This window comes from Haliaeetus albicilla, chromosome 22 (assembly GCF_947461875.1).
Source record: "Haliaeetus albicilla chromosome 22, bHalAlb1.1, whole genome shotgun sequence".
NCBI lineage: Eukaryota > Metazoa > Chordata > Aves > Accipitriformes > Accipitridae > Haliaeetus > Haliaeetus albicilla.
In genome coordinates this window covers 9,160,763-9,188,698 of record NC_091504.1, presented here as the reverse complement: position 1 = coordinate 9,188,698, position 27,936 = coordinate 9,160,763, and the positions used below count along the sequence as shown (strand labels likewise).

The 27,936-nt window shown below is 58.6% G+C and overlaps 2 protein-coding genes across 5 annotated transcripts in view; one reads left to right on the top strand and one right to left on the bottom strand.

Moving 5' to 3' along the window:
* The window catches only part of VASN (vasorin), a 347,445-nt gene that overhangs the window by 278,735 nt on the left and 40,774 nt on the right, over positions 1 to 27,936 (top strand). The window lies entirely within an intron of this gene.
* SRL (sarcalumenin) lies at positions 238 to 26,968 on the bottom strand. 4 transcript variants are annotated; one of them, XM_069809741.1, is made up of 9 exons: positions 26,842 to 26,968; positions 17,113 to 17,903; positions 16,902 to 17,073; positions 15,072 to 15,170; positions 14,142 to 14,237; positions 10,196 to 10,231; positions 5,750 to 5,866; positions 4,786 to 5,019; positions 238 to 4,017 (listed from the first exon to the last, which is right to left on the bottom strand). In XM_069809741.1, the coding sequence occupies exons 1-9, from the start codon at positions 26,900 to 26,902 to the stop codon at positions 3,206 to 3,208; spliced, it is 2,418 nt and encodes an 805-aa protein (XP_069665842.1). In that variant the 5' UTR covers positions 26,903 to 26,968; the 3' UTR covers positions 238 to 3,205. The 4 variants fall into 4 exon arrangements, with proteins under 4 accessions (XP_069665842.1, XP_069665839.1, XP_069665840.1 ...); XM_069809738.1 differs by having other exon boundaries at positions 16,902 to 17,903; XM_069809739.1 differs by having other exon boundaries at positions 15,072 to 15,167; positions 16,902 to 17,903.

Sequence of the window (27,936 nt, the reverse complement as noted above, 5' to 3'; positions counted from 1 at the left end):
AGCTGGGGTTTGCTTTGCCTGTTTGTGCCTATGGCACAGGAAGCCAGGTTGGAAAAAGCAACAAAATGGCTCAGACGTTGCCGGCAGGTCCTGTGCAAGGGATGGGTACAAGGCCAGGGTGCAGGGAAGGAGATGGGAGCTCCTGCCTCGCTGCCTGCAGCTGCACCCCCTCAGCCACCCCAGCACCCGCGCTCGCACTGCACCAGCAGGAGAAACAGAACAAGCATCTGCAGGGAGTGTGTTTGGAAAATACCAGGTTTTATTAGACAGGCTGATGTTCAAGCTGACAGTTTTATCCCAATGCACACGATCATGGGCAGCTACGTGGGCCTGTGTCCCAGCTCCCTCCCTCCTGTGATGCTCTCAGACGAGATGCTCACCCCACTGTGCCATGGGCTTGGGGTTTCTTAGCAAAATGAAAGGGTGTCCCTGCTCCCCATTTCCACTCCCAGATTCCCAGAGCTCTCCTAAGAAAGCTCAGAGAGAGCGGGGCTGGGGACTGCAACCTTTTTGGGACTGACAGCTACTTGGATCCACAGGAGAGAAAGCATCTCAGTGTTGGTGTCTCCCCGAGCCAGCACAGAGCCGAGTCAGTGTGTGTCACAGGGAGCAGAAAACAGCCCCAGCATCGGACCACCACTGACATCGCTTTGGAAAGAGAACCCTAAGGTACAATATTGGGGCAGAGGAAAAAGGTTTTGGCTGTCACAAGAGGAGCCCCATCCAGGACATGGGCACCAGGGCTTTGCACAGGGCATGTGGGTGCTGAAGCGAAGAGAAAGGGAGGAGAGGAGGCAATGAGTGCTGGAGAATAAAGCAAAAGAAAAGGAAAACAGAGAAGGGATGGGGAGAGTGATGGGAGTGGCCTGAGAGCAGAGCGATGGTGCCTTTAGGTTCAGGGCCATAAGGGAGCATTGGAGCTCCTTCCTGGGATGGGGGGCGTTTCCCTGGGTACCCCAGAGCCCATGGCTTTGAGGGGACAGGGCAGCAAGGAAAGAGGTGGCACGATACAGCGCTCACAAATAGAAATGTTTGATAGCCTTTGCTTGCCGTGACAGTGACACGCAGTGTGATGGCAGGAACAGTGACAATATTAGCCCGTTTCTATTCCATTAGCTCTTAAGAAAACCATGCAGACTAGCCCAGCAGAGGAGAGTTAGAGGCGAGGAGGAGTAGGTGAGACAGAGAGGGATGCTGATGAACAACAGGATTATGTACAAGAAAGAAGAAAGAACAGCAGTGGAGGGGGGCAGCAGCTCTGGGGCAGGTTTGAGACCTTGCGACACTGACTCATGAACACATCACTTCTCTCCAGGCTCTTCTGGCTGCTGCTTTCTCTGACACTCTGCTTGCTTTCCCTCGGACCTCCGGTCCCCTCTGCCCTGTGGGCAAAATCCTTCTGCACAAGCCATGCCCCTTCCCATGCTTGGACGTAGATTTGGGTCTTGTCTTCATAAGTTCAAATGTAGAGTCCTACCTCAAAGCAGAGGCAAGGAGCATGGAAGTCCCTTGGGCAGTGTCCCCCCAAACTCACCTGGACTGGAGGGGACCTATTCTTTGCAGTGCCTGGCCTCTGTGCCAGGGGACATGGAGCCTCCACAGACCTTCTGCCCTAGGCCATGCCCCTTTGGGTACATGGAGACGAGGGGCACTGCCCTTCACACCCTTCTCATCACAAAAGCCTTCCATTCCCAGCTTTCTCTTTCCCTCTTTCATTCTTTTTGCCTTTTTCTTGCCTCACCTGGCACCTCCACATCTTCTTGTTCCTGTCAAAGGTAAGTCCCTCTGCTCCAGAGGTTTCCTGGAGAGCAGCGCTAGCTGTGGTCATTTGGCAGGAGGAAGGAGAAGGGACATTCAGCAGGTCCTTGGTGGGCTCAAAGGCACTAGTTTCCATCCAGGCCAACATCTACCTCTTGGCTTGTTTGCGTTCGGCTCAGCAGCCAGACATGCTGGCCATGAGGGCCAAGTGACGAGGCCACCCCTAATCCCCTGGCTTTCACTGCTGGATTTCAAGGTTGGCTGTCCACGGGGAACCTCACCCTGCTCGGGTGTTTCCAAAGCAATACTCTTTCTCTTCCCAGGACTGAGTGCTGATGCACAGAGATGAGCAGACAAAATCATGGCTAAAATGGGGGAAGTTTGGTGAACAAGCCAGAGAAACCTGCCTGGGTTGTCCTAGGGAGAACAGATCAGCAGATGGGCAAAAGGATGTGGTTAGTGACCCCCTGTTCATGCCTCCCTCCACACAGCACAAAAACATGGGGCTTTGACTGAGAAAACAGCAACACGGACTTGAACAAGGTCAAACTGCCAAACGCTTAATCCTCAGAGCCCTGCTGTTGCACAGGCTTGACTTGCCAGCATGGGTTTTTGAGGCTGATGGCACACACAGGCATGAAGTGCCCTGTCCCTGTGCTGGCCCAGGGGGAGGAAAACCTGCTCATGGCTTCTTGCGGGACCGTGTGATTTGGGGTGCTGGCCTTCCTCCTCCAGCACAGCTCAGCTCCTTTCCAGCCCACTGCTTCCTCTGACATGGACTTGCAAATCCCATCATGGCTATCTGTCTGGAGCTGCAAACACCCCTTCTTAAGGCAAACACCCAGGTGAAGGCTGCAGAAGTTCAACTCAGCTGTTATGCGAAAGGAGAACTCACTTGGTAACCCACAAGTCTCAGAAAGAAAAACAAGATCAATATTTGCAGAGATTTGTAGGACGCTTGTGCCTGAAAACAACAGCTGGGATCTGGCCTCTCTTTCCTTGCCCAGCGCTTTGCCCCCAGGGCTCCTGGTGATGCCCCGGGTTAGTGTGTCACCACTTTCCCCTGTGCTCTTACGCCGTGCCCTTGTTCTCGCTCCCTGCCGGCTTCGGAGATGCAGAGGTTGAAATTCCTGTTCATGCACTCTTGGCACCAGTGAAAAAGCAGCTACAGTTCTAGCTCACTGTGCATTGCTCATACTTACAGCTTAAACATTGCCTTCTACTCAAAAGAACAAAGGTAAAATGTCAGGAATTCACAGTTTTTATTCTCTTTCTTATGCCCACCCATCTTCCCCTGCCATCGATGTCAATGACTCAAAGTCCTCATCGTACAGTAGCCTTTGCCAGTGTGGCACTCAAAGGGTTAACAAACCACGGCTTCTTGGACAGATAAGACATAAGCTCATTCACCAGTAGGAACACGTGGATGGTTATATTACAGGACACCTTAGGGTTTCCTGTAGCGATTCTTTGGGGTTTCGCCACAGCCAGTGATGTCACAGGAGAGAATGTTGGGCTTCTTCCCCAAGCCGATGCTTCCCAAGAGATCGGGAAGCTCACGAGTGATGGCCTTCTCAATCTTCTCTAGGAAACACCCTCCCATGTAGGAACACTGCTGAGACAGCAGCTTAAAACTGGTGATGGGGTTGATGCCAAAGAAGTCCTTGTAAGCCTCGCGGTTGGGGAGGTCAAATTTGCTGACATTGGTCTTTGCCAGAATGGACTTAAAGATAAAGAACTTGTCAGGATCTTCCACAATGTCCCTGAACACCAGTTCTCCATCGCTAAAGAAGGTCATTTTGTCCTTGTAGGTCTGTAGATAACGATCGACCAAAAGGGCGTGGATGCGCACCCGGATGGCGTGCTGGCGTATGAAGGCGATCTTATTTTCCATCCTGTTCTCAATCACCTGGTTGAGATCTTCCAGGAGCGATATCTCTTCTTTGAGGAACAGGTCTTTGTGGGTATCCGGATGGTACTCCTGGGGCCAGAAGGAGCTGACGTACACTCTGGGTGGCTCTGTGACATTGATGAGAGGAGCCAGGCTCCAGAATAAGGCACCATAGACTCGCATGAGCTCCTGGGTAGCCAGGCTGTCGGCTTTGTTCAAGATGATTCGGATCTGAGACTCGCGGCCCTTCAGCTGGCGAAACAGCATCTCCAGCTCCAAGCCCACGTCCAGCTTTGTAGGGTCAAAAACAACGAAGATGAGATCAGCTCTATCAATGAACCATTGGCACACATCGTTGAACGGGTAACCTTGAGGAGAGGAAAGAGAGAATGAGTCCCTACAGGTCAAAGGATAGATAAACCTTGAACCTGCCACACCTCACGCCCTGTCCGGGTTGGACAGGGTGTGAGACACAGCGGGATTCCCATGCAGCCTAGAACCTGTTTCTCATGTGCTAAAAACACTTCAGAGTTTCTTGGCATGAAAACCCATCCCTGTGTGTCTGGGCCTGCGACTACATGTCTCCCTCAGCCTCACCTCTAAATCTTCTTTCTCCCTGCTGGGAATTTGGCCACAGATTCCTGCAGCTCCTGTGAGCAAATATTGGCCACATCATTGCTTTCCCCAGTGGGCATCAAGTGGGTCAAGAAGCCCTGCTGATCTGTCCTGGCATTCCAGGTGCTGTGGGGACAGACTCGTGCTTCTCTGGGCCCTGCTGTAGCACCAGCCATTGGCAAAGCCTGGCTCCAAGGATGACAAATGGGGCATTAAATGCTGAGCTGAGGCAGACGATCAACTGTCCAAGGAGTCCCCAGGACACACCTTGCCGAAATGCCTGTCTGTCACACCTCCAAACAGCAGAAGTGGCTGCTCTAGCTGATGACACTTGGGTATGTGCCCCAGGTCCAAGATGCTGCTGCCATACCCATGGGCAGACAAATGCTGCCATCCCCTCCAATGCAAGACCTCTTTTGTAGCCTAGGGCTCTTCCCCGCTGTGCTTCAGCCATTTTTGTCATCTCACATCGTTATGGCATCTTTTCTGGAGTCCCTTAGATGAAGCCAGTAAACCCCTACCTCGTTCTTGCTGCTTGCGGTTTTCAATGATGCCCGGCGTGTCCACAAAGGTGACTCGCTCTAGCAGTTTGTGGGGCACCTCGATCCCTATCAGCTTCTCCAAGAAATTCTGCCCAAACTTCTCCAGGGGTGAGAAGGAGCGGGCGCTGTCAGCAGCCATCACGATGCCCTCGATGGTCTTCAGCTTGGGGCCGTGCATGATGACAGTGAATTCAGAGGTGGTGGGTTCTGCCCCTGCCCAGCAACAAGAGGAATAGCAGACCTGTGAAATCCATGCTGGGCAATGGACGTGACAGGGCTGGCCTGGAACTAGCCGGGAAGCTCAGGAGCATCACTTGCTTGCCAAGAGATGCTGGGGGAAGGCAAGCAGCGGGGCTATGAAATTCTTGCCAAACCTCTTGAGAAAATGCCAGCAGGACTGTCTGCTGTGGGGACTGGTTGTTCTGGAAGTGGCCTGACTGCACAAGGTGCCCTGGAGAACCACCTCCCAGGAGCCCTCATTACCGCGGTGCAGAGCTGGCCACGGACATCTGCCCTCAGCTGAGAGATGACATCCGTGGGAGCAGGGAGGAGGGAAGGGGAATGGCTTTTCTCCTGGGAGGGCAAATTAATTGGCTCCACATGAGGAGGGAAGGGGAGAAGGCAAAGGCGAGTTGGCCTTGTGACATGATGGCTGCTCTCGTGATCAAGGTCGGAGGCAGTGAGCCATGCGCTGCAGGATGGGGATGCTGTGGGGAAAGATGCCCTCCTCCTCCCGGGAGAGGGTGGACAGGCCTTGGGCCATGGTGCAGAACCTCTCCCTCCGCGTGGCACTGCAGCCAGGCAGCATGGACCAGATCCCAACCTCCCTGCCATTGTGAGGGGGATCGAAGAGACATGGCCAGGAATTGCTGACTGCAGAGATGCAGAAATGCCAGTGCCAGCACAGCCCTAGCAGAAAGGGAGGGAGTGGTGAGCATGGTACCTGTGTAGAGCTGGTAGGGAGTGTCGTCCAGCCCAAGGAGGTAGTTTATCATGGAGGATTTGCCGACGCTCCACGGTCCCAGGAATAGCACCATTGGCTTGGAAGTGATCTCCCCATCTGCGGAGAGGGGAAATAACAAGAGGAAGTGAAGAAACAATAGCCGTCGCCGCCACGCGATTAACTGCTGGCTGTAACGAGCATCCCATCTGAGCAGCGCGGTGATGCTGCTGGGGAAACAGCCACCCTTTTGGGGCCACCAGCCATTTGCGAGCCAAGGCATCGCCCAGCGACGGGCTCCAGTGTCTGCAGGAGCGGGACGTCACCATGCTCTGCAGGAGACCCCACATCACTTGTCTGACATTCTCTGAGGTTCGGCCCTTCTTTGACTACAGGAAGACTTGAAGTCTTTTAAATCTTGTCTCAGTTCGGTTCTGGTTTAGCCAGAGTGAGTTTGGGGGTGGCTGCAGGGGGGACTGTTGTTAGAAGGCAGCCGCCACAAAGCACAGGACATGCGAAGAGGGTGGCCATGCGGCAGCCAGGTGAATGCCACGTGCAAAGGGAGCTGGCGTGGTTTAAGGAGCAATAAATACTATGGTGCAGTGCTCGGTAAGCATGGTGCAAGCCTTGTGCCAGCTGCCTGCAAGCCTTTCCACCATATCCTCACAGGGATCTGCTCCCGGGTCGTGGCTCCCAGCCCTCTGGTCGAGCAGAAGGTCCCTGCTTACGTGTGGGCTGGGCGCAAGGCTCCAGCCCAGTGCGGGGAGAGCAGGCTGGGCGAACGGCCCTGCTTTGGGCCTGCGGAAAGGCGGGAAGAGAATGAACTACAGTCCCCATCCCGCACTCTTCAAGTTCTGCAGTTTGCTAAGGGGCTCAAGGAGGCTGGTGATGGGCCCATAAGGCCCCATGTCACATGCTACATGATCGGTCTAGGAGCATGGAGTTCCCTGGACACACGCAGCCACAATCCCCAGGAGCAATCCCTGCTCAAGTGGGACCTGTGTAATTGGCCTGTGCCCATGCTGCTCGACCCCCCAAGCACCCAGGCCACTGGGCAGGCAGCCGGCAGAGCCAGAGGAGCCCCTGGCCCATGCCAGCTCTCAAGCTTTGCCCAGGACGTCCGGGAGCCTGCTAGTCGGCTCAAGCCCAAGTCAGGCCAGAAATGGAAGGAAAAAACTGGATGAGTGAGTTTCCGCTGGTGGGAACCTTCCCCATCCCAGTCTTGCACTCAGGGTGGGAGAGAGGATCTGTCCCACTGCTGCCAGCAGGAATCCAGCCAGGAGAGGGGCTAGGTGCTACCAGAGGAGCTGAGAGCTGCTGTCTCTCAGCCAGAGCTGAGCCTTCCCCCTGTGACACAGGGCGAGCAGATGCCCTTGGGGGACCCACGCCACCCTCGGCACCCTCTCTTCAGCCCTGCGCCTAAGGCAAAGCTATTTTCCCTGCAGTGGCTGAGAGACCCCGCTGCTCCATGCCTGCTGCCCACTCAGGAGCCAGCAGCTTTCCACCAAGCTGGGGATCCATCTCCAAGGTGGGGGGAGCCGCAAAGCCCACATGGTGCTGAGATCCTGCTCCCAAGGGTGCCAGAGGGCACTGCATGGTGGTTCCGCACCGAACCTATCTGACCATGGGTGCAGGAATTGGGCAGAGTGTGCCAGCCTCCTCCTGCTTGCATCTGCCCAATGCAGGGCCACCATGTCACCACTGGGGAAGAGAATGGGCTGGGGACATCTCTCCATGGGGCACAGCTGCATCCAGGCAGCTCAACCCTCCTCGCCAAAGCAGGGCAGCCACATCCGAACCAGGGGGACAGCCCTGCCCACTCCCTGCCTGTGAGCTGTGGGGATCCAATGTTGTCTTCTCACACGGGACAAAAACAAATGTTGAAACCTCAGACTTTCATGATTAATCATTCCTCTGTGCCACTCAATCACTGCTGCTCTGTTCGCTTGCTGGCTTTAATTGGGTTTCGGATGATTATTGTTATTATTATCCCCTGTGATGTTGTGCCAGAGGTTTGAGGCGGGTTCCCGCGTGCTCTTTTGTAACGCGTTCCCGGACAGGCGTGGCTGTGTGAACGCAGGCAGCCCGCGCGACCCGGCTCCGCTTCACGTCCCCACCTCTGCCCCGCTGTGCCGAGGCGGGCAGCGATGCAGGCAGGCAGCCCTCCTGCCAGGTCACCGACAGCTCGTTGAGCCCAACTCTACCCCTCGCTTTGGGAGCGGGGTGCTGGCACCCCATGGGCTTTGTGGGCAGTGCCAGGCACTGGATCCTTGCAGCTCTCCAGGTAGCACAACAGCTCCGAGGATCTGAGGCCATGCACGGGTCCTCCTGGCTGCTGCCCAGGGTCTGGGAGGGCAGAGAGCATCTCCCACCCGGGAGGGTGCTGGCCTGGCATCTGTCCCTGCTACGTCCCCCCGCTGTGTCTGTCAGCACCAATTTGGGTCACCTTGATGGTCCAGCCAGGGGAAAAGAGCCAGCCCTGGGCAAGGCTGGCGGCAGCTCCATCACGGCGGCTCTCTCCAGCCACCCTGTGGCTGCTCGCTCCCAGCCCAGCCTGCCTCGCTCCCAGCTCAAGCTCCATCCCAGCTCGAGCTCATCCCAGCTCATCACCAGGCATGTCCTGGTGGCATTTGCAGAAGCAGTCGCACGCTGGTGTGTGATCAGGCCCTGCCTGCGAGCAGGGAGGTCCTCAAACCTTGCGCCCCTTCATCTGTGGTCCTGCTTAAAACACAGCAGCTTAAAACACAGCTTCTCTAAGCTGCCGTGTTTGCAGGGTAAAGAGCATGCTGTGATCCTGCAAAGCACCTGGCAAACAGGGCCAGCAAGGTCACATCTGCCTCCACAGAGCCTGCATTTGTCTTGGACTGTTCAGCTTGGGGGGTAGGAGCAATTTGGATGTCCAAATAGGTGTGTTTTCCTTAAGCAGTGGCTTTCTGGGAGGTTTTTCCATGTTGCTTGCATCACCAGGCGGCCCTTGGGTGGGAGCACTGCTGCTCTGGGGCTGGGATTAACCCTGGGCTGGCTTTTCTCCCTCTTTGTCCTCAAGCCCCGCAGAAGTGCCTGGTGTCAGCTCACCCCCCGTTGTGCAAGTCTGTCCTGAGGATGCTAGGCAAAGCGGAGGACGTGGCAAAACCTCCTTCCTCTCCTGGTTCAGACTGAGCCACGGGCACAAAGGTCTCACTCTGTCCTCAAACCACCCAGGAAGGCTAAAACCCCTGGGAAGACTCTCCCAGCATTGCCCACACTGTCACCCCATCCCTGTACTGCAAACACCACCAGCCACTCTGCCTATGGTATGGATGCACCACACGGCAGCCCTTGGAGGGCTGGCCAGCCTGCTCCTGAAGCTTCAAAAGCCAGAAGTACCCACACAGCACGTGTGCCCGCAGACAGAGGGACAAGGCACACGTGGCTGCAGATTGCCTGTGCCTGCCTCCGCGCTGTGCTCCCTGTGAGCGTACGCCCACACAAGCAGCACGCGCGTGTGTGCGCCTGCAGCTAGAGATGCAGATAAGACAGCTATCGAGATATGCTATATATATCTACAATCCTCTCTGCTGCCGACATGCTGGCATGACTGGGAGCCAGAGACCCTCCAGGCGCTGGCAGGGCTCTGCCGCATATGGAGCCGGGGCGCAGAGGAGCCTGTTTTGGCAGGATCTGGCAGCAGGGGCTGTGGGGTAGGACACGAGTACCAGAATATAGGAATTCGCTGCCTCATGTTGCAGCAGGGACATTGTTCCCGTGGCCCAGCACCTGACCCAGGGGAAGGGCTGGGTGTTGGTTGGCATTTCTTGGCCCATCTCCCATCTTCTGCTTCTTTGGAGGGGACCTGGCAGCACACCCTGAGCAGGATAGGCAGGGAGAGGAGCCAGCTCTGGCTCCCGAGGGGGCTGAGGCCGCCGTGCAGGGGCCAGCCTGTGTTACTGGGACAGCTGCTGCGGGCTCATTGGCTTAAGCTGCAGCCAGGGGGGATCAAGGGTGGACATTCAGGAAAGTTTCTGCACGTAGGAGGGTGAAGCGTGGGAAGAACCCCCTCCATAGTGTGGGCTATCTGCTGGGCACCTCCAGTTCTTGCTGTGGGTGAGAGATCAACCCACAGGTCCACCACAAACGCCTTTGAACCGTGGCTAGAGGAACACGCAACCTCTTCAGTCTTAACTCAAGAGGGAAAGGTGTCAAAGCCTGGGCCAGGTGGAGATTGCAGGAAGGAGGGGGCTGTTGGGGTGCACAGAGTCAGGCCTGGGACAAAGTACAGCGACACATGTGCCAAGCTCTGGAAGGGCTGGGGACACTGGCTCTGGTGGGTGCCATGGGATGCCAAGTACCGGGGTCTGCTTGGTGCCTGGGAAGTGTGGCTCTGTTGGGGCAGGTGAATAGGAAAGCCAGAGGCCAGCAAAGAGCTTAGGCAGCACTGGCAGCATGCAGGTAACAGGCAGCGATACCAACCTGTGGCAGAGGAGCCCAGGGTGCGTCCGGGGTAAGCTGATAGCAAGGGACACGGGGAGAGAGAAAAGGTACCATGAGTCGAAGGAGGGATGCAGCTGCCTGGGTCTGTCCCAGGCCGAGGAGGGAGCTGAAGACTGGCCCTGGCCTTCTCGTGGGCAGGAAAAGCCAGCGACGGCCACATTCCCAGCAGGAGAGAAGGAGTTACAGTCTGTGAGCAACAAGACCCACAGCTACCAGGACAAGCACTAAACCCCAGTCTGCCTTGTGCACCGGGGATGTGGCCTGGGGGAGCTGCCATGTCTGAGACAGCACCCCAACGCTCCTGCCCTGCTTAGCAGAGTTATTGCCTTCCCCAGCAATGTTCACCGAGCAAACAGAGCCCAACAAGCTGTGGTCAGGACAGTAACCAACCCCGACAAGCATCCTGACCACCCCAGTGGTGTGGTTACCCGTAACCAGCCCTAGGGTGGCTGGTGATGGCAACTGGGAGGTCATTGCCTATACAGTGACACTTGTTAATGGCACATATACAGTAATTAGGGTCACCAGCATGCACCACAAACTGGCATGACTTCAGAGCAAGCTTCCCATCACCAGACTGGGAGAGTCCCTCACCTCTGAGCTAGCAACAATCCCTACAGGGTGGCCCTGCTGTGACCAAGCACACAGGCAGACCCAGCCAGAGAGTGCCTGCACACACATGGGATGGCAGAGTGGAGACACGGGAGGTCGGCAGGCAGGGAAAAGGAGATGGCACCCGCCAGGCTTAAACACGGGGTAAGCAGAAGGTGTGGCATGAGTTTTCTGGGATGCACCCCGACAATTCAGAATCCGAGGTTGTCAGTGGCAGTTGCAGCTCCCCCAGGACAGGTGACACTTGGCTACACAGGTTTTTTTGCGAGCTGTGGTGAGCAGAGGAGCTCCTTGGATTACACTGGCTGGTGCATGCAAGCAAAGCCAATGGGAAGGGAGACAAAATGGAGGGCTGCTGCGTAATGGAGGGGTGAAGGTGCTTGCGATGGCACCCCTCTATATTGGCTTACACCTCCAAAGGTCACACATATTCCATGACAGGCCAGTCCTGCCGCTCTCCCAGCTGTCCTGGTCCTCCCAGTCAGCTGGGCCTGCAGCTCTGCACCCTCCAGCCTCCCCCTGCCATGTGGAGTGGGCACAGGGGGAGAGGTTGGGGGCATCTCCCACCTTGCAGCGGCACCACAGATGCAACAAACCCACTCAGGACAGGGGCACCATACAGAAGAAACAGCTGAGAAGACTCCCTCAGCCCCACCATGTCCTCGCTTGCCTTACAATGTCAAGAGGGCTCTCTGGGCCAACCCTCTAACTAATTTGCAGGTTTTTCTAATTACACTGCTAATGAGGGATTGGGAAAAGCTGGATCTGTGGGTATTGGAGGCAAACTGCTGGGCTCTAGGCTTCCAGGATGGAGTGGTGTGTGTTGGGATGTCAGAGAGGCTTCTAGGAGACTGGTGGCAGGACCAACATTTCTGAGGGTAATCTCATGCCAGGGTGTCTCATGGCTGAGCTGAGGGCTGCAGGCAATGCGGTGTCCACAGGCCCTTCCCTTAGGGCCAGGAGGTTGTAGCTTACCAGCTCTGGATTGTATCTGGACTGCTGGGAGGGTGCTGTGTAGGACACAACAGGGTGTGCTGGGGGCACTCCTGCTGGGACCTGACCTGGGGGACTCTCAGCCTGAGGGATGGTCGTTCCTCATAGTGAAGTGGAACAGACCATGGTGTGTTGTAAGATGAGGCTGTGAGGAACACCAGGACCTGTGTCTGTGGTGAGTCCTGCTCAGGAGCTGGGTTTGAGAGGGGCCTTGGGGTGGGAAAACACAAGGGTTAGTTGTTTCCTCAGGAGTTGAGAGGAAGCCAACAGGGTCCTGAGAAACACTTGCTTCCTCCCAAAAAGGGAGCAGGGAGGTGGCTGCTTGGTCATGGGATGGCTGAAGGGTGAAGTGGGATGTCCTGAGCAAGGAAATGGGTTGTGCACTGGGAACTGAAGCTGGGGGCTGCGTCCTCTGGCAGTGAACAGCAAAGTGAGGGTTAGAGGCTGGGAGCCTACCCCTGTAACCCCAAATGTCCTCCTAAACAGTGTCCCAGGTTGAGCTGACAGTAAATGCAGATGCTTGCACTGCCACCAACACAGACCAAAGCAGCTTGGAGAGGAGGTTGGGGTGTTGCTGAATCTGTGAGCTCCAGGATGGAGACAGCTGGGACAGGGCATGGCTGGGCTGCCCTCACTGCACGGTGCTGCTGCTGAAGAGGCTGTGGGGATGCACACTGGGATGCCAACCCTACAGCTTCTGGTGCTCCTTCCCCAGGCACGTGGCAGTGCTGTACTGGCTGCATGAGGGAGGGGACAGGCCAAACCACTGGGTGGGTGACAGCAGCTGTGGGGTGATGGTCTGCAGGGCACCCCTCCTGTGCTGGCTGCAGCATGGTGTGTTGCTGTGACACCCCCCCACCCCCCCAGTTACCCTCCCACACAGCAAGCGGATTGTGGTCCCCAGCTGCTGGCAAGCAGGACAGAGTGAAACAGGCACTGCAAAGGCAGCAACACAGAACTGGCTGCGGGAGAGCTAGTTACAGCTCATGTTTTATGAGACCTACAAATGTCCCCTCCAGAACCCCTGTGGGTGGGTGGTGGGTGATGGGTGATGTCCAGGGTGCTCCGTGTCTTGAGGGGACAGGACCTGGGCTGGTGATGAGGACTTTATAGACCTGTCCCTGCCCCATGGGTCCCCCATGCTTCCCCACTGCCTCTAAGCTGGAGATGGGCTGGCTGGGCATGGAGATGTTCAAGCCTGCTTACAAAATATTTGACACAGATTTAGGAGTTGTATTAGGGCTGCAGTGGGTGTGCCTGTAAAACAGAGGCTCTAAGGGGATATGTCCCAGGGGTTTGCCCAAATGAATATGGGACCTGTGCACTGGTGGAGTAGAGTCCAGCTGCAAAAGGAAGGTCTGTGTGGAGGGTGTATCTAGGTCCTGTCTCACCAGGAGGGAGGGCATGGCTCCAGGGTGTGTGAGGCTGGAAACCTGGGGAGGGAGGCAGAACTTCAGGACAAGGAGGGACCCTGCCAGGAGACTGATGTGGGCATGCAGCCCTGGGACACAGGCAGCAGGGGTTCAAGCATCCCTTGCCTGACTAGCCAAGGCACAGGGGGCATCTGGCTCAGAACAGGGATGGAGTAAGGGTTCACAGGAGAATTACCCTGGTGAACAGGGACCTTGGGCTTGGGCTTGATCCATCTGTGCTTAGAAAATGAGGCTGCTTGTGTCATATGGGTCACAAGAGCTTCCTGTAGTTTGTGAGCATCTTGGGACCAGGGCTGCACTTTCCTCTTCTGGAGGGACACATGTACTGTTGGGGCTCAGCCCAAGCCAGTGCCTGTGGCCACAGGGACCTGTTCACCTGATCCAATGTGTCTGTACTTGCCAAGGGGTGGAAACTGTAACTCCCAGGATGAGTGAAGACTGCTGAACTTGAGGGATACCCTGCCCACATGGCTGTGTCCCATACTGAGCAGGAAGGATGCCAGCTCCAGCCACCCCCAGGAAGCTCATCCCCAGCCTTGAGAGGTCCTAAGCTTCCTTGCCAAGCCTGTTTCACTGGGCTGTGATCGCTGCTTGGCATGGGTACAGGGCATTGGTGTTGAGCAGGTGGAGGACCCAAAGCAGGCAGGGCTCAATAGTCAGCCTACACATATGGTCCTGACAGCAGATGGTCTAAGGCAGATGCAGGAATGCCTGCCGCTGGGTTCACTAGGGCATGGCCTCTAAGCCCAGCATGTTCATGGCCTTTTTGGGAAGCCACAAAGGAAGACAAACTATCTATCTGAGCCTTTCCGTGATCTGCTCTCTGTGCTGTTACCTGCACCCCAATGACCTGATGGTGCCGGAGACCCCAGTGCCCACGGCATTACCTGTGATCTCATGTTGTCTCAGCTCGTTGTATCTGTAGGACTGTTCCAGGGGCTTGATGGAGGAGTGGTAGATCTTCCTCAGCCGCTGCAGTGCTCCTGCAGGGGCAGAAGCATGCAGACAGGTGAAAAGCAAACCCCACCACCCTGACTGAGTCCCTCCTAGGTAAGCTGCTGGGCATTCCCTGCAGATCTTGAGGGTGACTTAGCTGTGGATTAAGGGACTTGGCTTACAGTTGAAATCTTGGTCAAACTGATCCCAGTCATGCATTTTGATGCCCCTCCCTGCTAATGTTTCCTGCTGGCTACTGTCCCCATCTGCTGCTGGTCTTGCACGTGCCAGCAGCTGATGGAAGGAATATCTCTCGTTAATGCTGTTTAGCACTCAACACCCATGATCCCAAAAGCCCTCCACCACGGTGCCAGGGACCTATGACACAGCCCCTAAGCTGCTGGATAGAAGAAGGAGCTTTTTCCACAGCAGCTTTTATCGCTTTCTTTCCAGTCCAGACCACCTATGAGGTCAGCAGAAGCAAGCTTTATAATAGCAAAACCCAGTAAGTAATTGGAATAAAAATCCAAACCCTTTATTACAAGTTGCCCCAGGTTTCTCTGGGCAGCAGCATGGCTGGCTGGGGCTGATTCACCATCTGCATCTTCCAGCCTTTCTAACCCTCCTAATTCTTGTATGCCCTTGGGGCTGTCTTTAAAATACCTAAAGTATGTTAACCCAAGAGCAGCAAAAGGGCTGTTATTGAAGCTATGGTGTTGCTGGGCCTACAAGAAGTAAGGTTAAAACCAAAACACTCTAGGGAAGCGAAATCCCATCCATGCTCCGGGTGCAGCAAGAATGGTGAAGAGCCTGTCCTGCAGGGGTTGCCTGGAGTGAAGGAGCAGGGCATGCATGGCTCAGTGCCACCCAGGCCCCCTCACCTGAGAAATCGTCAGCAGGTTTGTCCTCGTTCAGCTTGAGGGTGCTCTCCAAGTGGGACCGGTCACGCTTGGTCGGCTCGCTGGCATCTTCAACCTCTTCTGGAGGAAAACACAAGGAGACCTGTTACTGCTGGAGCAGGGGACTCCACACAGGCACTCACACAAGCTACTGCTGAGGAGAGGGCTTGGGGGAGCACACACACCCCAAGTCCACAGACCTGCCGTGCGCCTTGACAGTTGCTGTCGCCTTTGGCACACCACGCAATTTCTCTTTTGCAAAGGCTCCTGGAGGCTTGGCGCAGGCTGCCAGGGCTGTGGCTGCTGGGGAAAGCGTCATGGGCAACTGCTTGGCTCCGAGGAGCGGCTGGCGAGGGAGGCACGCCGTGTCCCTGGGGGGAGTGAGGGCGGCCGCTCGCGGGGAATGCGAAGGATGTGCCTGGAAGGGGCTCCCGGGGCTGGAGCGTAGCACGAGCACACGTGGCACCTGCTGCCCGATGGGGCCCCTGCCTGCCCTGCCGCTTCCCCCGGCAGCTGCAGCTCCTCCAAGACTAAGCCTTGCTTGCAGGCACACTCTTCTCTGCCTCTCTGTCTGTCCACTTGCCCCCCAAAATTATGCATTGAGACAGAGACATGAGGATGTGCAAGGCTGGGGCTGGCTCTTGAGAGACCGGCCAGCCTGACCCATCCTGGCCGCCTCGCCTTTGCCAAAAGGGTTGTTCCCTCCCACTTCTCCCACCTCTGCCCCCAGATCAGGCTGGAGCCCTCTGCATGGAGCCCTGGCTCAGGGTGGCCTGGGATCCCCACAGCTCTGTGCCAGGCCTGGGGAGCATGAGGCAGGTGCCTCCACCTGGGGTAGGCACCCCGATGTCCCCAAGACAGGGAGACAGAGGCGTCCTCTCCCTGGAGGTGCTGGCTTACCAGGGGCCCTGTGCAGCTCCAAATGCTTTTTGGTATCTGGAGCTGGGTTGGGCTTTAGTGGGAGTTTGGGGACAGGTCTGGGGACAGATGTGTGCTAGCTGGCTGGGCTGGGGATGCCTGGGCCAAGCAGGGCACCGCCAAGCCCTGGGACTGTGTTGAATGTCTACCGAGTGTTGGGCTGAGGAAGACCTTTTGACTTGCCAAGTAAAGCCACAGAGACCAAACTGTGTTTCCCTTTCAGCACAAATGGGAACTTTTTGAGCTGGGACATTATGGATGAAAGCAGAAAAAGACAGCTGGGTCCGAAGGTCACTGCCCAACCCGTGAGCCAAAGTCCACAAGAAATCATGGTGGGGGGTGTCCCTTTTCCTTAGCTAGCCTTTTACTGATTGAACGTGGCCAGAGCTGGTGCTTCAGCAATTCATCGGTCTGAATTAGCTCTTCACACCTTCCCTACAAGGCAAGGGCTGGTGGACAAGAGACCCACCAGCCCAGGCACCATCCTGCCCTTGCACCAAGCAAGCTGGGGGTCCGGAGGACTCTGAGCATGGAGCATAAAGGGCCTTTAAGAGGTCTGCGGGTGCTGAGAGGGGCCTGTGTGTTAAAAATCTTATCAGCGTCCACAGCCCAGAGGAGAAATGATGGGCTTAAAGTGCAGTGAAGGAAATGTCAGCCAGCTTTGGTATTGCTGCAATGAGTGCCTGCATTGCAGGCATCTGCGGGCTCCTGCCTGTGCCCTTGATGCCCGCAGCCGGCCCAGCCGTGCAGCGGTTAGGGGCAGGTGCAGGAAGCACAAGCGTTAGGAGAGGGCCATGCACTAGGCGCAGTTTAATGTGCCAAGCTCAGCTCCGCCGGGGGTTGATAGTAGGTCACTCTCGCTGCTACAGCACACCAACAAGAAAAGACTCCAACCTATCTGGCTGTGCCGGAGCTCAGCGGCAGCTGGGTGGGTGCTGTGGCCAGGTGGGCTCTCCGTTTCTGCCAGTGATGGCTTGTCTGCAGGGGGGTCTTCTGCTGCTGGGGGGTTTTCCACCACTGCTGGTGGGTCTTCTGCTACTGGTGGGTTTTCCACTGCTGCTGGCGGGTCTTCTGCTGCTGGTGGGTCTTCCACCGCTGCTGGCAGGTCTTCTGCTGTGTCCCCACAGGGTGGGTGATGGCAGCTGGCAGGGCCATCCCCAGCTTCTCCCTTGCCTGCAGCTGCTGGTTTGCCATGGCCCTTTTTGCTGGAAGTGCTGGCCACTTCCTTGTCACTCCCTTCAGCTCCGTTCTCTGGCCCTGTTGGCCCAGCACCATCTTCCTCAGACTCTTCCTCCTCCTTAGACTCTCCCTCCTCCTTGGACTCTCCCTCGCCTCCATCTTCCTCAGACTTGCCATGTTCATCTTCCTCAGACTCCCCTTGTTCATCATCTTCCTCTGAGCTCTGCTCGTCCCCTTCCTGTCCCCCCTCAGGAGCAGACACTGCTCTTGGCTCCTCCATTTTCTCTTCCCCAGGCTGCCCTTGCTCCTCAGAGACTCCTTTCTTGGTGCTGGGCTCCTTATCCTCCCGGGCATGGAAGCCATCTTGTGAGCCAGGCCCGTGGTTCCCTTCATGATGCGCTGCCTCAGGGGTACCCAGCATGGTGTCCTCCCCTAGGCTCTGTGCCTTGCTGGGCCCGTCCTGGACCTTCTCCCTGGTGGTGTCCTCCAGCCGGCCATCCCCTGGCCCCAGGTCCCTGCTCAGGCCACCCACCGGCTCTTCCTCCCCCTCTCCACGTCCCTCCTCAGCAGTACCAGGCAAGGAGGTATTGGCAGGGCCGCCATCTTGGTCCTCCTCAGGGCTGCCATCAGCTGCCTTCTCCTCCAGCCTGGGCTCTGCGGCTGGCAAGGGGCTTTCAGCAGCACCGCCGACATGGTCCATGCCGGGGGCGTGTGGCTCTAAACGATGAGAACAGCTCAGTCAGTCTTACCCGCGCTGGCACATGGCTACCAGGGCACCCACTTGTTCCCCGTCAGTGCTGGGGGGGGGGCCTGAGGGAGGATTTGTGGCTGTTACCAAGAGGTTTAAACTCTTTCCTAAACCTTCTCTAGTTCCAGCTCAATTTTCTCTCCCTGTTGCAAGAAGCTGGGTGCAAAGAAGTGTTTTGGGGGGGCAAAGCTGATGCTAGCAGGGGGCCCTACGGCTGCGCCAGCCATGGCTGCCCGGGGCTGTGGCTGCTACCCACTGCAAAGCGCTGCAGGAAGGTGGCAAAGCAGCCCTTAAAAATGGGGGCGGGGGGGGGGGAGGAATAACAAAAAGCGTAGCTTGAGGGGCTGGAGGCACTTGGCAGGTTAAAAAGGTCCTTCCCCAGCCCTGCCTCGGGAGAGCCATGGCAGGTGGCTGGGCAAGGGTGAGGAGGAGGAAGGTGCAAGGGAGAGGAAGAGGCAAGGGGCTCCCTGGCATGGGGCCCTGCCTTTCTGCAGGGGGCAAGCGCGGGCAGGGCCTGACCCTGGCAGCAGGGCTCGGGAGCTATTTATTGTGAGCATCCCTTCACTAGGAAAGCATTTGCCGCACTGTGCGGCTGGCGGGGACACAATGAGTTTGTTCTGCGGCCTGGGAGAAGCCATCCGTATTTTCCATAGGCCTCCAACTGCAATTTAACATTAGTCAACGGGTGCCAAAAATAAAAGATCACCAGCTATACTGTCTCTGTTACAAACAGTTGCTGCTAGTCTAAATAATCCCCCAAAACGTCTAATGCCTGCATACCAGGGAAGCGTTTCAGAGGAAAATAATTCCTTTGTACTCCAGCTGGCAAGCAGATGCCAACCAGGAAAAAATGCCACCTCCACCCAGGCTGCGGGGAGGAGAGCAGGCAGCACCGGGCACAGGCAGTGCTGGGCACAGCCAGCCGGCTGGCAGCCAGCCCTCTTCTCCGGCTCCTGCACCGTGTCCGTGCTGGGGAGCCACGGGGCTGTGTGTCCTGCAGAGCATTGGCAGGCCTCGGCCTCAGCAAAGCTGCGGTGCTGGGGCTCGCCGGTCTTGGCCACGGGGAACCGCGGTGGCTGAGCACGGGACAGCTGAGCCAGGGTGGGCGCAGCGCCAGCCCCAGACCACTCTGCCCACTGCAAGCCAGTTTGCCATGGCCGGGGACTCTGGGCAGGTGGTTGCATCTCTACCCATGGCGGGGCCAGTGGTGCTGTTAGCTGGGAGTCAGGCAGCGGCGGCAGATTCCTGCCGGGGGATGAGCCATGCCAGCGGCAGGCGGCTGGCGGGGACGGGGCGTGCCTCAGCCTGCCAGGGTTTCCAGTCACTCTCATGTGCAGCCTGGCACGGTGGAGCTGCCGCCGTCCCCGTGGCCCCTCGCCCTGCCGAAACCGGATGCATGGGTCACCCTTGCTCTGCCCTCGCCGACCTCCTCCGTCCTTTGCTGGCACGTGGCTCACAGGTGCCTCTGGGCTCCCGATTCAGCTCCCAGCTGGAGGGAGACGGGTCCTGCACAGCTCCCACCTACCTCCCTCCCACCTGGAGCACCCTTCTCCTTCGGGTCACCTTCCTGCAGGACCCCTGGGACCCCTCAGGGTGCCCAGCCTGCTGGGAGCCACTCGAAGGAGAATGTGCTACGTCTGACCTGTAAAGCCACAGGTGGCTCGGGGCCAGCATGCCCCTGCCTGGCCCTGGCAGCCTGGAGACCAGCCTGGGTCTCCCGAGGGTCCCCTCGGCCGACGGAGACAGGGATATCCTCGGCTTGGCCCCAAAATAGCCGGTGACCTGGAGGGCTGGGAGGGGAGTGCAGGTCCTTGGGCGGGCATTCAGGGAGGGTCAATGCGGGCAGGGGGGGAGCAGCGCCAGGCAAAGGAGACCTCGCGTGTCCCGAGGGCTTTGTCTGGCGTCTGCGTGTCCCCTCTGACCCAATGCAGAGGGACAGAGGGGCCGTCATCCACTGTGGCCGGGCACAATGGCAACTTTGGCATCCGCCATGAGCTGTCCCTCGTGGGAAAAGGGAAATATTCCCCAGGCACTCCGACTGGGATGTTCCTGCCAGTGTGCTGGTCACAGACTTAATTTCCTGTGACCTTCAAGGTCTTATACAAAGTCCCTCTCCCCTCTCCACCTCCTTCTCCCTCCTGTTTCCCCTACATGGTCTCCAAATCCATCACACGGTGAATTGTGCTGATCTGCAGATGGCCGGCCGATGAGCAGCGAGATGGGCCGAAGGTTATGGGCTTAACACCCTCTGTGCGTCCGCCAGAGGCTAAAAATATGGCCCAGCAACTGTACGGGGGAATCAGAAGGAGCAGCTCAGCGGGGTGCAGGCGATGATGAGGCCCCAGCCCCTCACCCTGCTGCCAGCCAAGGGTGACATCCGCACCTGGGCCCCGTCCTGCGGGTCCCCGTGGGCCCCGGGAGGGACCAGGGACAGCCACCTTGTAAAGTGACACCGGGGCTCCCCTTGTTCATGCCCTGCATTGTGCCAAGCAGCCCGCTGGCATCAGAGAGTAGCCCTTGCCCTGCTCCCCTTGGGGATCTGACCTCCCAGAGGGTCCCCAGCTTGCGCTGCCCCTGCCCGCCCTGAATCTCATGCCTATCTGTAGGGGCTGGAAGGGCTGTTGGCTGCCTGGGGACCCCTTCCCCAGAAGTGATAGCACCCTGGGGCACAGCTGCGGGGACGGAGAGCTCATGGCAGGGCTCTGTGTGCCACAGGATGCCACAGCTGGCTTGCATCTGGGAAAAGCCTGTGTGGAAAGGATAGGGATGGCTGCCAGAGGCTGACTGTGACCCTGCCACCGTGTCCCCTCCATCCCTGCATGGGATTATATGGAACAGCAACACCCTGGTGCCGAAATGGGTCCTCCAGGAGGGACAGCCCCCGAGGATAGAACCGGGGCAGGGGCTGGCTAGGAGGGACAGATGGGCACAGGTGGCCCTGGGAGGGATGTTCTCCCCCTCCAGCAGAAATAGGAGCCCCGAGCGTGGGGCCTGAGATGCGCAATGCCGCGGGGATGGCTTTTCGCACGCCCCCTTCCCCTGCCCAGATCCCAGCCCCTGCAGCGTGCAGGGGACTTATCCACTGGCTCCTGCAAGTCCTGCTCTCCCCTTATCCTCCCAGTGGCGTTTTGGGGGAAGCTTGCACCCCAAACATCTGTCCCTTCCTTTTCAGGGAGAGGCAAGGCTGTGCTTTGTTCTGATGAAGCTCTTTAAAACCTCACGGAAGATGGCTGGCCTCAAAGGAACTGGCTGGGACTTCCCGGAATTTTCCACAGAAGACACCAGCCGCACTGCTGGACCTGCTGCAGACCCTCCTTTCCTGTGAGACCCCCTGCCACTTCATGGCAATGTCCCTGCCTTCTGGGCTCTGTGGGGTTCCTATAACCTCTACTCAGGGACGTACCCCTGGTGCTCCTCCAGCTCATGGCTCTGAGAGCCCAGGACTCAAGCTAGCTGGGGACCTGACACGAGTTTGCCAGGTCTCTGGTGCTCAAACCGCAGCCCCATGACACTTGGCCCTGCCTTCAGCAAGGGTCGGCCCCTGCCTGCCCCAGCCATCAGCTGCACGCAGGGGTCTGCCGGGGCAGGGGTGCAGCACCCGGGGATTACGATGCTCCGTGCTGCTGCCAGCCAGCAGCCCGGCTTCTGGAAAAAGTGAATTGAGGTGGATGAGCCCTGTGAGCCTGACCTTTCTGCAACCAGTAACCCTGCTGAGGCGGGAGGCAGGGCTGGGGGAGCCCAAAGCGGGCGCCATACACCTCACCTGGGCTTAGGCCTGGGCACCCCAGCCTTGCACGCCCATCCCTGGGTGCTTGGCCGGAGCGTGACAGAGGACGGCATCTCCTCCCCGCTATTCCTGTGCCTGTTTCCCACCCTGTGCTATCCCAGCAGAGCCCGGCGCCACCACCAAGCCCCACGGAGGAAGTGCCGGTGTTTTATTGCCATGTTTCACACGGCAGCCCTTCATCAGCCAGGTCAGATGGGACCCCAGCTGCAGCACCAGTTTGGAGCCGGCCAGGCCAACACTTTCACCGACTGGGAGAGGAAAGGGTCCCAAAGTGGCTCATGAAGCCCAGAGGACACAAGCACAAGAGTGGCCGAGGATGGGGTTGATTGTCCAGACCCTTGTGCACACCTAGCCACAGCATCCCATCCCAGAGGCTTCGTGATCCCAAGGCACCAGCAAAACCCAAATATTTTCCAGTTTTTCAATGTAGAGCCCAGCGGGTGTATAGGAAACAGCTTCGTCAGACTAACTTGACTTCATTTGTGGACGAGATTTTAAGTTTAGTTGAAAAAAAATACAAATTGATTTGATTTCTATAAATAGTCTGCTAGAACTGCATGATATTTTGATTAAGAAAGGGTAAAGAAACCTCACCAGGATGCACCAAAGGGATTAAAACCAGGCTTGGAGCTTCCTAAATATAGAGATGAAAATAGGGAATCACTTCTGCTGGGTGTTTTTTCAACTGTCTCCCCACAGGGCATTCACCCTAAAGATTTGGAAGAAAACCTGAACTCCTGACTTACAGAAGACACAAAGATCAGGGCGGTGGAAGACAAAGCAGCCACCGCTCCCTGGCCAGGGGAGATCTGGGTCCATAAGTGAGCAGACGGCAAGAAAACAGCATGTATTTCGGCACAGGCAAATGTCACTCTCTACGTTGAGGAACATCTACCCATGGGGTCTGCAGCCCAGGGAGATGCTGAAGGACCTGAGGGAAGCGCTGTGCCATGACTGGGGCTGGAGAAGCCCCTTCCTCCAGAGGAGGGACTCCTGAGAGGTCACGCTGGTCCTGTCCCCGGGCATTCAGCAATGGGAGGCTTCACCAACCCACCCCAGGGCTTCCCTGGTGGCCCCAAGGGATATCCTCCATGCACTGAATGTGAGTCCTCCTGCATGAAGACTCCCCATCCCTCTTCTTTGGTCATCGTAAGGATTCCTGGGCACCTGGGCAGGACAGTGAGAGCCCTTGGACTCATCAGCCTGGATTTTAAAGCCTGATGATCCATCGTCCCACAAGATCCTCATATCAATGGGAAAGTCCAGGCAGAGATGCTGCCTGACCATGCCAAGCAGTGGTACCCAGGGGATCCCAGCTCAGCCATTGCATAGGGATGGGGCCACGCAGCTCCAAGCCCTCTTCCACGGCGTGCCCCCACGAGCGGGGAGGCAGGCAGGGTCAAGCCATGCACCTGGCCGGTACCAGGGCCGTGCTGCCACTTCCAACACCCCAGTGTGGCTCGGGATGCCCGGCTGGAGACTCCCCGGCCCCTCCGCCAGCCCCCACCAGCACACGAGCTCACTGGCTTCCTTGGGTTATCGCTTACAAGGGAAATGTCCCTGTGGGCTGAAAATAGCCCAGCAAAGCCCTGCCAAGGCACCAGGGCCTGCTGCTATTCCTGCAGTGCCTGGGGAACAGGCAATTTTATGAGCAATTTGGTCACCCTTGGACCCACCAGCTGAGCTGGGGTTTCAGCACCCCAGCGAGCCCGTGATCCCAGCACGGGGATCTGGCACCTGTGTGGGGCTGGCGGATTGGTGAGTGGGGCACAGCACAGCCCTCCCAGCCTGGTGCTGTCTCATGGGGACCTGCTGGTGCCTCTGTGCCACCGGGGCCATGCACAAGCAAAGTGTCCCAGCTGTCCTGCCTGCCTGGCTGTCACCTACACACCACGACAGGGATGGCTGATGGGAGAGGGTGTCACAGCGAAGCCAACCTGCCTGACATCTGCCTTGCTTTCCTCAGGCAACAGTTTGGGAGAGAGATAGGGCACCCACAGGGGCCGGAATCTCCTCCAGGCAAGGTACCAGGGGTGTGACAGGGATGTAGGTGGCACAAGCAACCAAGATCCATGGGTGCCTGTGTCACCCCAAGACCCTTGCCTCACTGTGGCCACTCCTGCACCTAATGGCAGTGGTGCCCATGGTTGTGTCAATGCTGGGGGGAGGTGGGATGAGTCCAGTGGGGTGTCACTGGGACACAGCAGTCCCCCACCTCTTGGGGAAACTGGTTACCTTGGGAGCCATTTGTCTGGGATGGTCAGGGTGGGGAGTTCCCATGGGTGCTGAGTCCTGGGCCCTGAGCCCAACTGAGGTGACATTCCAGGTGATAGAACCCACCCCAAGGTGACGTCCTGGGTGATGAAGAACACCCCAAGATGCCATGAGGACATGGTGATGGAGCCCATCCTGAGGTGACGCCTCCCAGGCTGAAGCAGAATGAGGAGTCCTGAGGGCTGTGGCCCGTGCTCGCTGTCACCAGGATGGGTCTGTGCCAGTTCCGTAGTGCCCTCTGCACTTGCTGCAGGAGGATGCCAGCATGCCAGGCCTTTCCTCAACTCCTCGCCTGGCTTGGAGGTGGTGACGGCACAGCCCAGCATAGCCCTCCCACTCAATACGTGATGGCTGTGGGGGGCCAAGGGCTCCCCAGGGCAAAGCTGCCAAGCGTGATGGCTGGGTACTGCCCTGCCAGCATCCCCGTGGCCCATCCTCGGTGGCCACAGGGACTCACTACGGCCACCCAGCCTGGAAGGGATGGCCGTGCTCTGCCCAAGGTGCAAGTGTGGAGAGAGGGAGACCTTCCCCCAGGCAGGAGCAGGGATGGAGCAGCAGGCGAGTGCCCTTGTCCTGAGCCATCACCCAGCCCTGCGGTGGGTGCTGGCCCCCGCTGGGGCTTCTGGCTGCGCTGGAGAGCTTTGCCAGGCCCATCCATGTGGGCCATGGGCTGTTTTGGCTGGGGCTGCACAAGCACAGGCACAGGACACTTCCTACCCCTAGCCTGTGGGAGTGGTGACAGGGTCCCAGCAGCACCAGGTGTCACCAAACCCTGCCCTCGCCCTGAGAACCGCACCTCTCCACAATGCATCAGTGAAGGACCCAGTTCCCTGCTGGGATCCCCCTGCCTTCTCCTTACCAAAGGGTGGTTAAATGGGAAGACAAGGGTTAAAAATGGGAAAACACCTCCCCACCTCCACCCCAAGCCCACCTCCTGCACCCCAAAGGAGCCCAGGTCTGAGAGCCCAGCTTGGCGCCAAAGGAAAAGCAAAACTCATCGTGCAAACCCCACTGGTCCCTGTGAAGCAGAACCACAGGCAGGAGATGTGCCACTGCTTATATCTTTTTCCCAGAGCTACAGGACCAGGGTGAAATACAGGACCCCCCCAATAAGTAGGAGATGCCAAGGGTGGGGTTTCAGGGGGTGCCAGCTGCCCCTCGGAGCCGGCTCCGGGGCTGCAGACCCCAAGGTGCCTCCCGGCCCCGGAGCCTCCTCCAAGACGGGGGATCCCAGCGCTGGGCTGAGCAGGGTGCTGGTGATGAGCTGCCCGACACCATGTCCAGCCCCATGGCATCACCCAGGCTGCTCCCTTGCTGTCTGCCACAGCTCAGGCCATGCCAGCCTCTGTGCCAGCCTCAGTGCCAGCCTCAACCCAACCAAGAGCTGGGCTGGTGGTCACCCACCATGGTGACAAGCCCCTGATGTCCCACAGAGCCACCAGCCTAGCCTGGGTTGGCACCATCCACCAGCCATGCCCATAGAGGACCTTTCCATCCACCCCTGTCCCCAGACCTGACCCACAGCCCCACGGAGGTCACTCTACCACCGGCGTGGTGCATCGCTGACCCACAAACCCATTTATTCACAAGAATGGTCCAAGATGCCCTTAAAAGGCCAAAACTCGGCGGGGCTGGGGGTGCCGGGTGCTGGAAGGCGGCAGCTGCGGGTGCTCGCGCGCGGGGCCGCGGCGGCGCAGGCCGGGGGGGCCGGCGGCTGGGGGGGGGCCAGGGCGGCTGCAGGGAGCACAGTGTCCCCTTACACGGCTGTTTCCATACTTAGCCGCCCCCCTCCCGGCAGCACGGCCGCCGGAGCCCGGCCAGGCAGAGAACCGGCCCAAATTAACTCAAGGGCAAGCAAGGGTACCAGCGATGCCGCCCCACTGCATGGCCCCCAAGGGACGCCCAGCTGGGGACAGGGGTGCTAAGTGGGGATAGGACAGCCCGGGGAAGGGGATTGGGGGTCACCCAAAGTGCTATCTTGCTTGGCCAGTCCTTGGGGGGGGGGAAGACCCCTAGGGCAAACAGCCTACCCCATCCTGCTCTGATTACGGGGTGCCCCAGCACCACAGCAGCCCCCCCAAGTCCTCACAGCCCGAAACCGAGCCACCTCGGCAGCCATGGGTGACACTGACCCTGAGCACATTGGTGGCAGCACAGCCTCTGTGCCCACCCTGGCTCTGGAGGGGGGACCCCAGCCCACATCCCCCCTCCAGCCCTTCCTGTCCACAGTTCCCCACTGTGTCTCCCTGCACATTTTGGGGTGACCCTGCAGCCTTGGCAGAGCTGCCGGGGAGCCAGCATGGCTGTACCCCTGCCACCCTGTCCTGTTCCTGGCACCCACCCAGCCCTGGGGTGCAAGCTGGGCACCCCAGAGCCTCACTGGCACCTGCAGCCCCATGAGCAGCCACAGCTCTAGCAGCACCCACAGCCCCATGGGTAACTGCAGCCTTGCAAGGCACCCACAGCCCCATGGGCACCCACAGCCCCATGGGTTCCTACAAACCTGCAGGGCACCCACAGCACCACAGGCACCCGCAGTCCCAAAGGTGCCCACAGCCCCACTGGGCACCCCAGCCCACAGGCACCCCCAGCCCTATGGGTGCCCACAACCCTGCTGGGTGCCCACAGCCCCACTGGGCACCCCAGCCCATAGGCACCCCCAGCCCTATGGGTGCCCACAACCCTGCTGGGTGCCCACAGCCCCATAGGTACCTACTACCCCACAGGCACCCACAGCCCCATGGGCACCTGCAGCCCCATGGGGACCCGCAGCCTCCTTGGGGACCCATGGCCCCCACAGCCCCATGGGGACCCACGGGCACCCGCAGCCCGGCGGGCAGCCATACCTGCAGTGCCAAGGAGCAGGAGCGAGGCCACGCAGCAGCAGAGCAGGTTGAGGCCCTTCATGGTGGCTGCCAGGAGCTCCCTGCCTCTCACTGCCTCTATTTATACGGCGGCAGCGAGCGTGGGGCAGGGCAGGCAGGCTGGCAGCTGCCGGCACGGCCAGCACAGATGCTGCCGTCGCTGCTTTTCCGCTCCCAGGGGGCCCTGGGGATGGGGACAGGGACGGGGCTGAGCATGGTGACAGCGCTGCAGCACTGGGAAAGGCTCGTGTCAGGGATGTGATGGCATGGGACACCTTCTGGCGTGGGGGCCCTGGGGTGGCACTGCCCACGTGGGGTCACCGTCCCCATCATGGCATCCTGCTGGCATGGGGTAGTGGATCTCCTTGGGCTGCCCCAAGCTCCTGCAGCCCCTTTTTGGCTGGAGCAGGCTTTCATGGAGGAGGAGAGACAAGCATCAGGGCACTGCGGTGTCACCCATCTGTCCCCAAAGGCAGGTGTCCCCAGGTACCTCATCCTGGGCTGATTTGGGACCTGCTTGAGCCACCACAGGTCACCAATTCCAGGCGATGCCACTCACCCGATAGGCAAGGGGACATGTCCCCTCCACCCTGGGGGTGTCCCCATCATCGCTGGCACCACGCCGGCAGCATGCCATGGGGGATGGCAGCAGCCGGAGACACAGGGTCACCAGCTCATGTCACCCTCACTTGTAGGGGACGGCCATGCAGCGCTGTCCCCAAAGCCTGGCCGTGGCAGAGTGGCCCCTGGGCTCCATCACTGGAGGAGCCACTTTTGGAGGGCCATGACCGTGGGAGGAAGACAACAGCCCACAAGCCCCCTGCAAGTGTGGGAGCAGGGGGAGCCCCCGGCTCTGAGATGGGGGTGATGAGGAGGGGACAATGGTGGGGGAGCAGGCAGGAGCCAGCCGTCAGCTGGGCACCGCAGAGGGCCATGGTGTGGAGGGGGAGCAGGAGAGACCCATGGCCGTGGGGGGATGCTGAGAGGTAGGTGACCCATGGGAAAAGACGGGTGCCCCCCCAAAAAAAGCCATGGAGGGAGATGGGTGCCTCCACCCCAACAGAGCCAAAAGGCAAG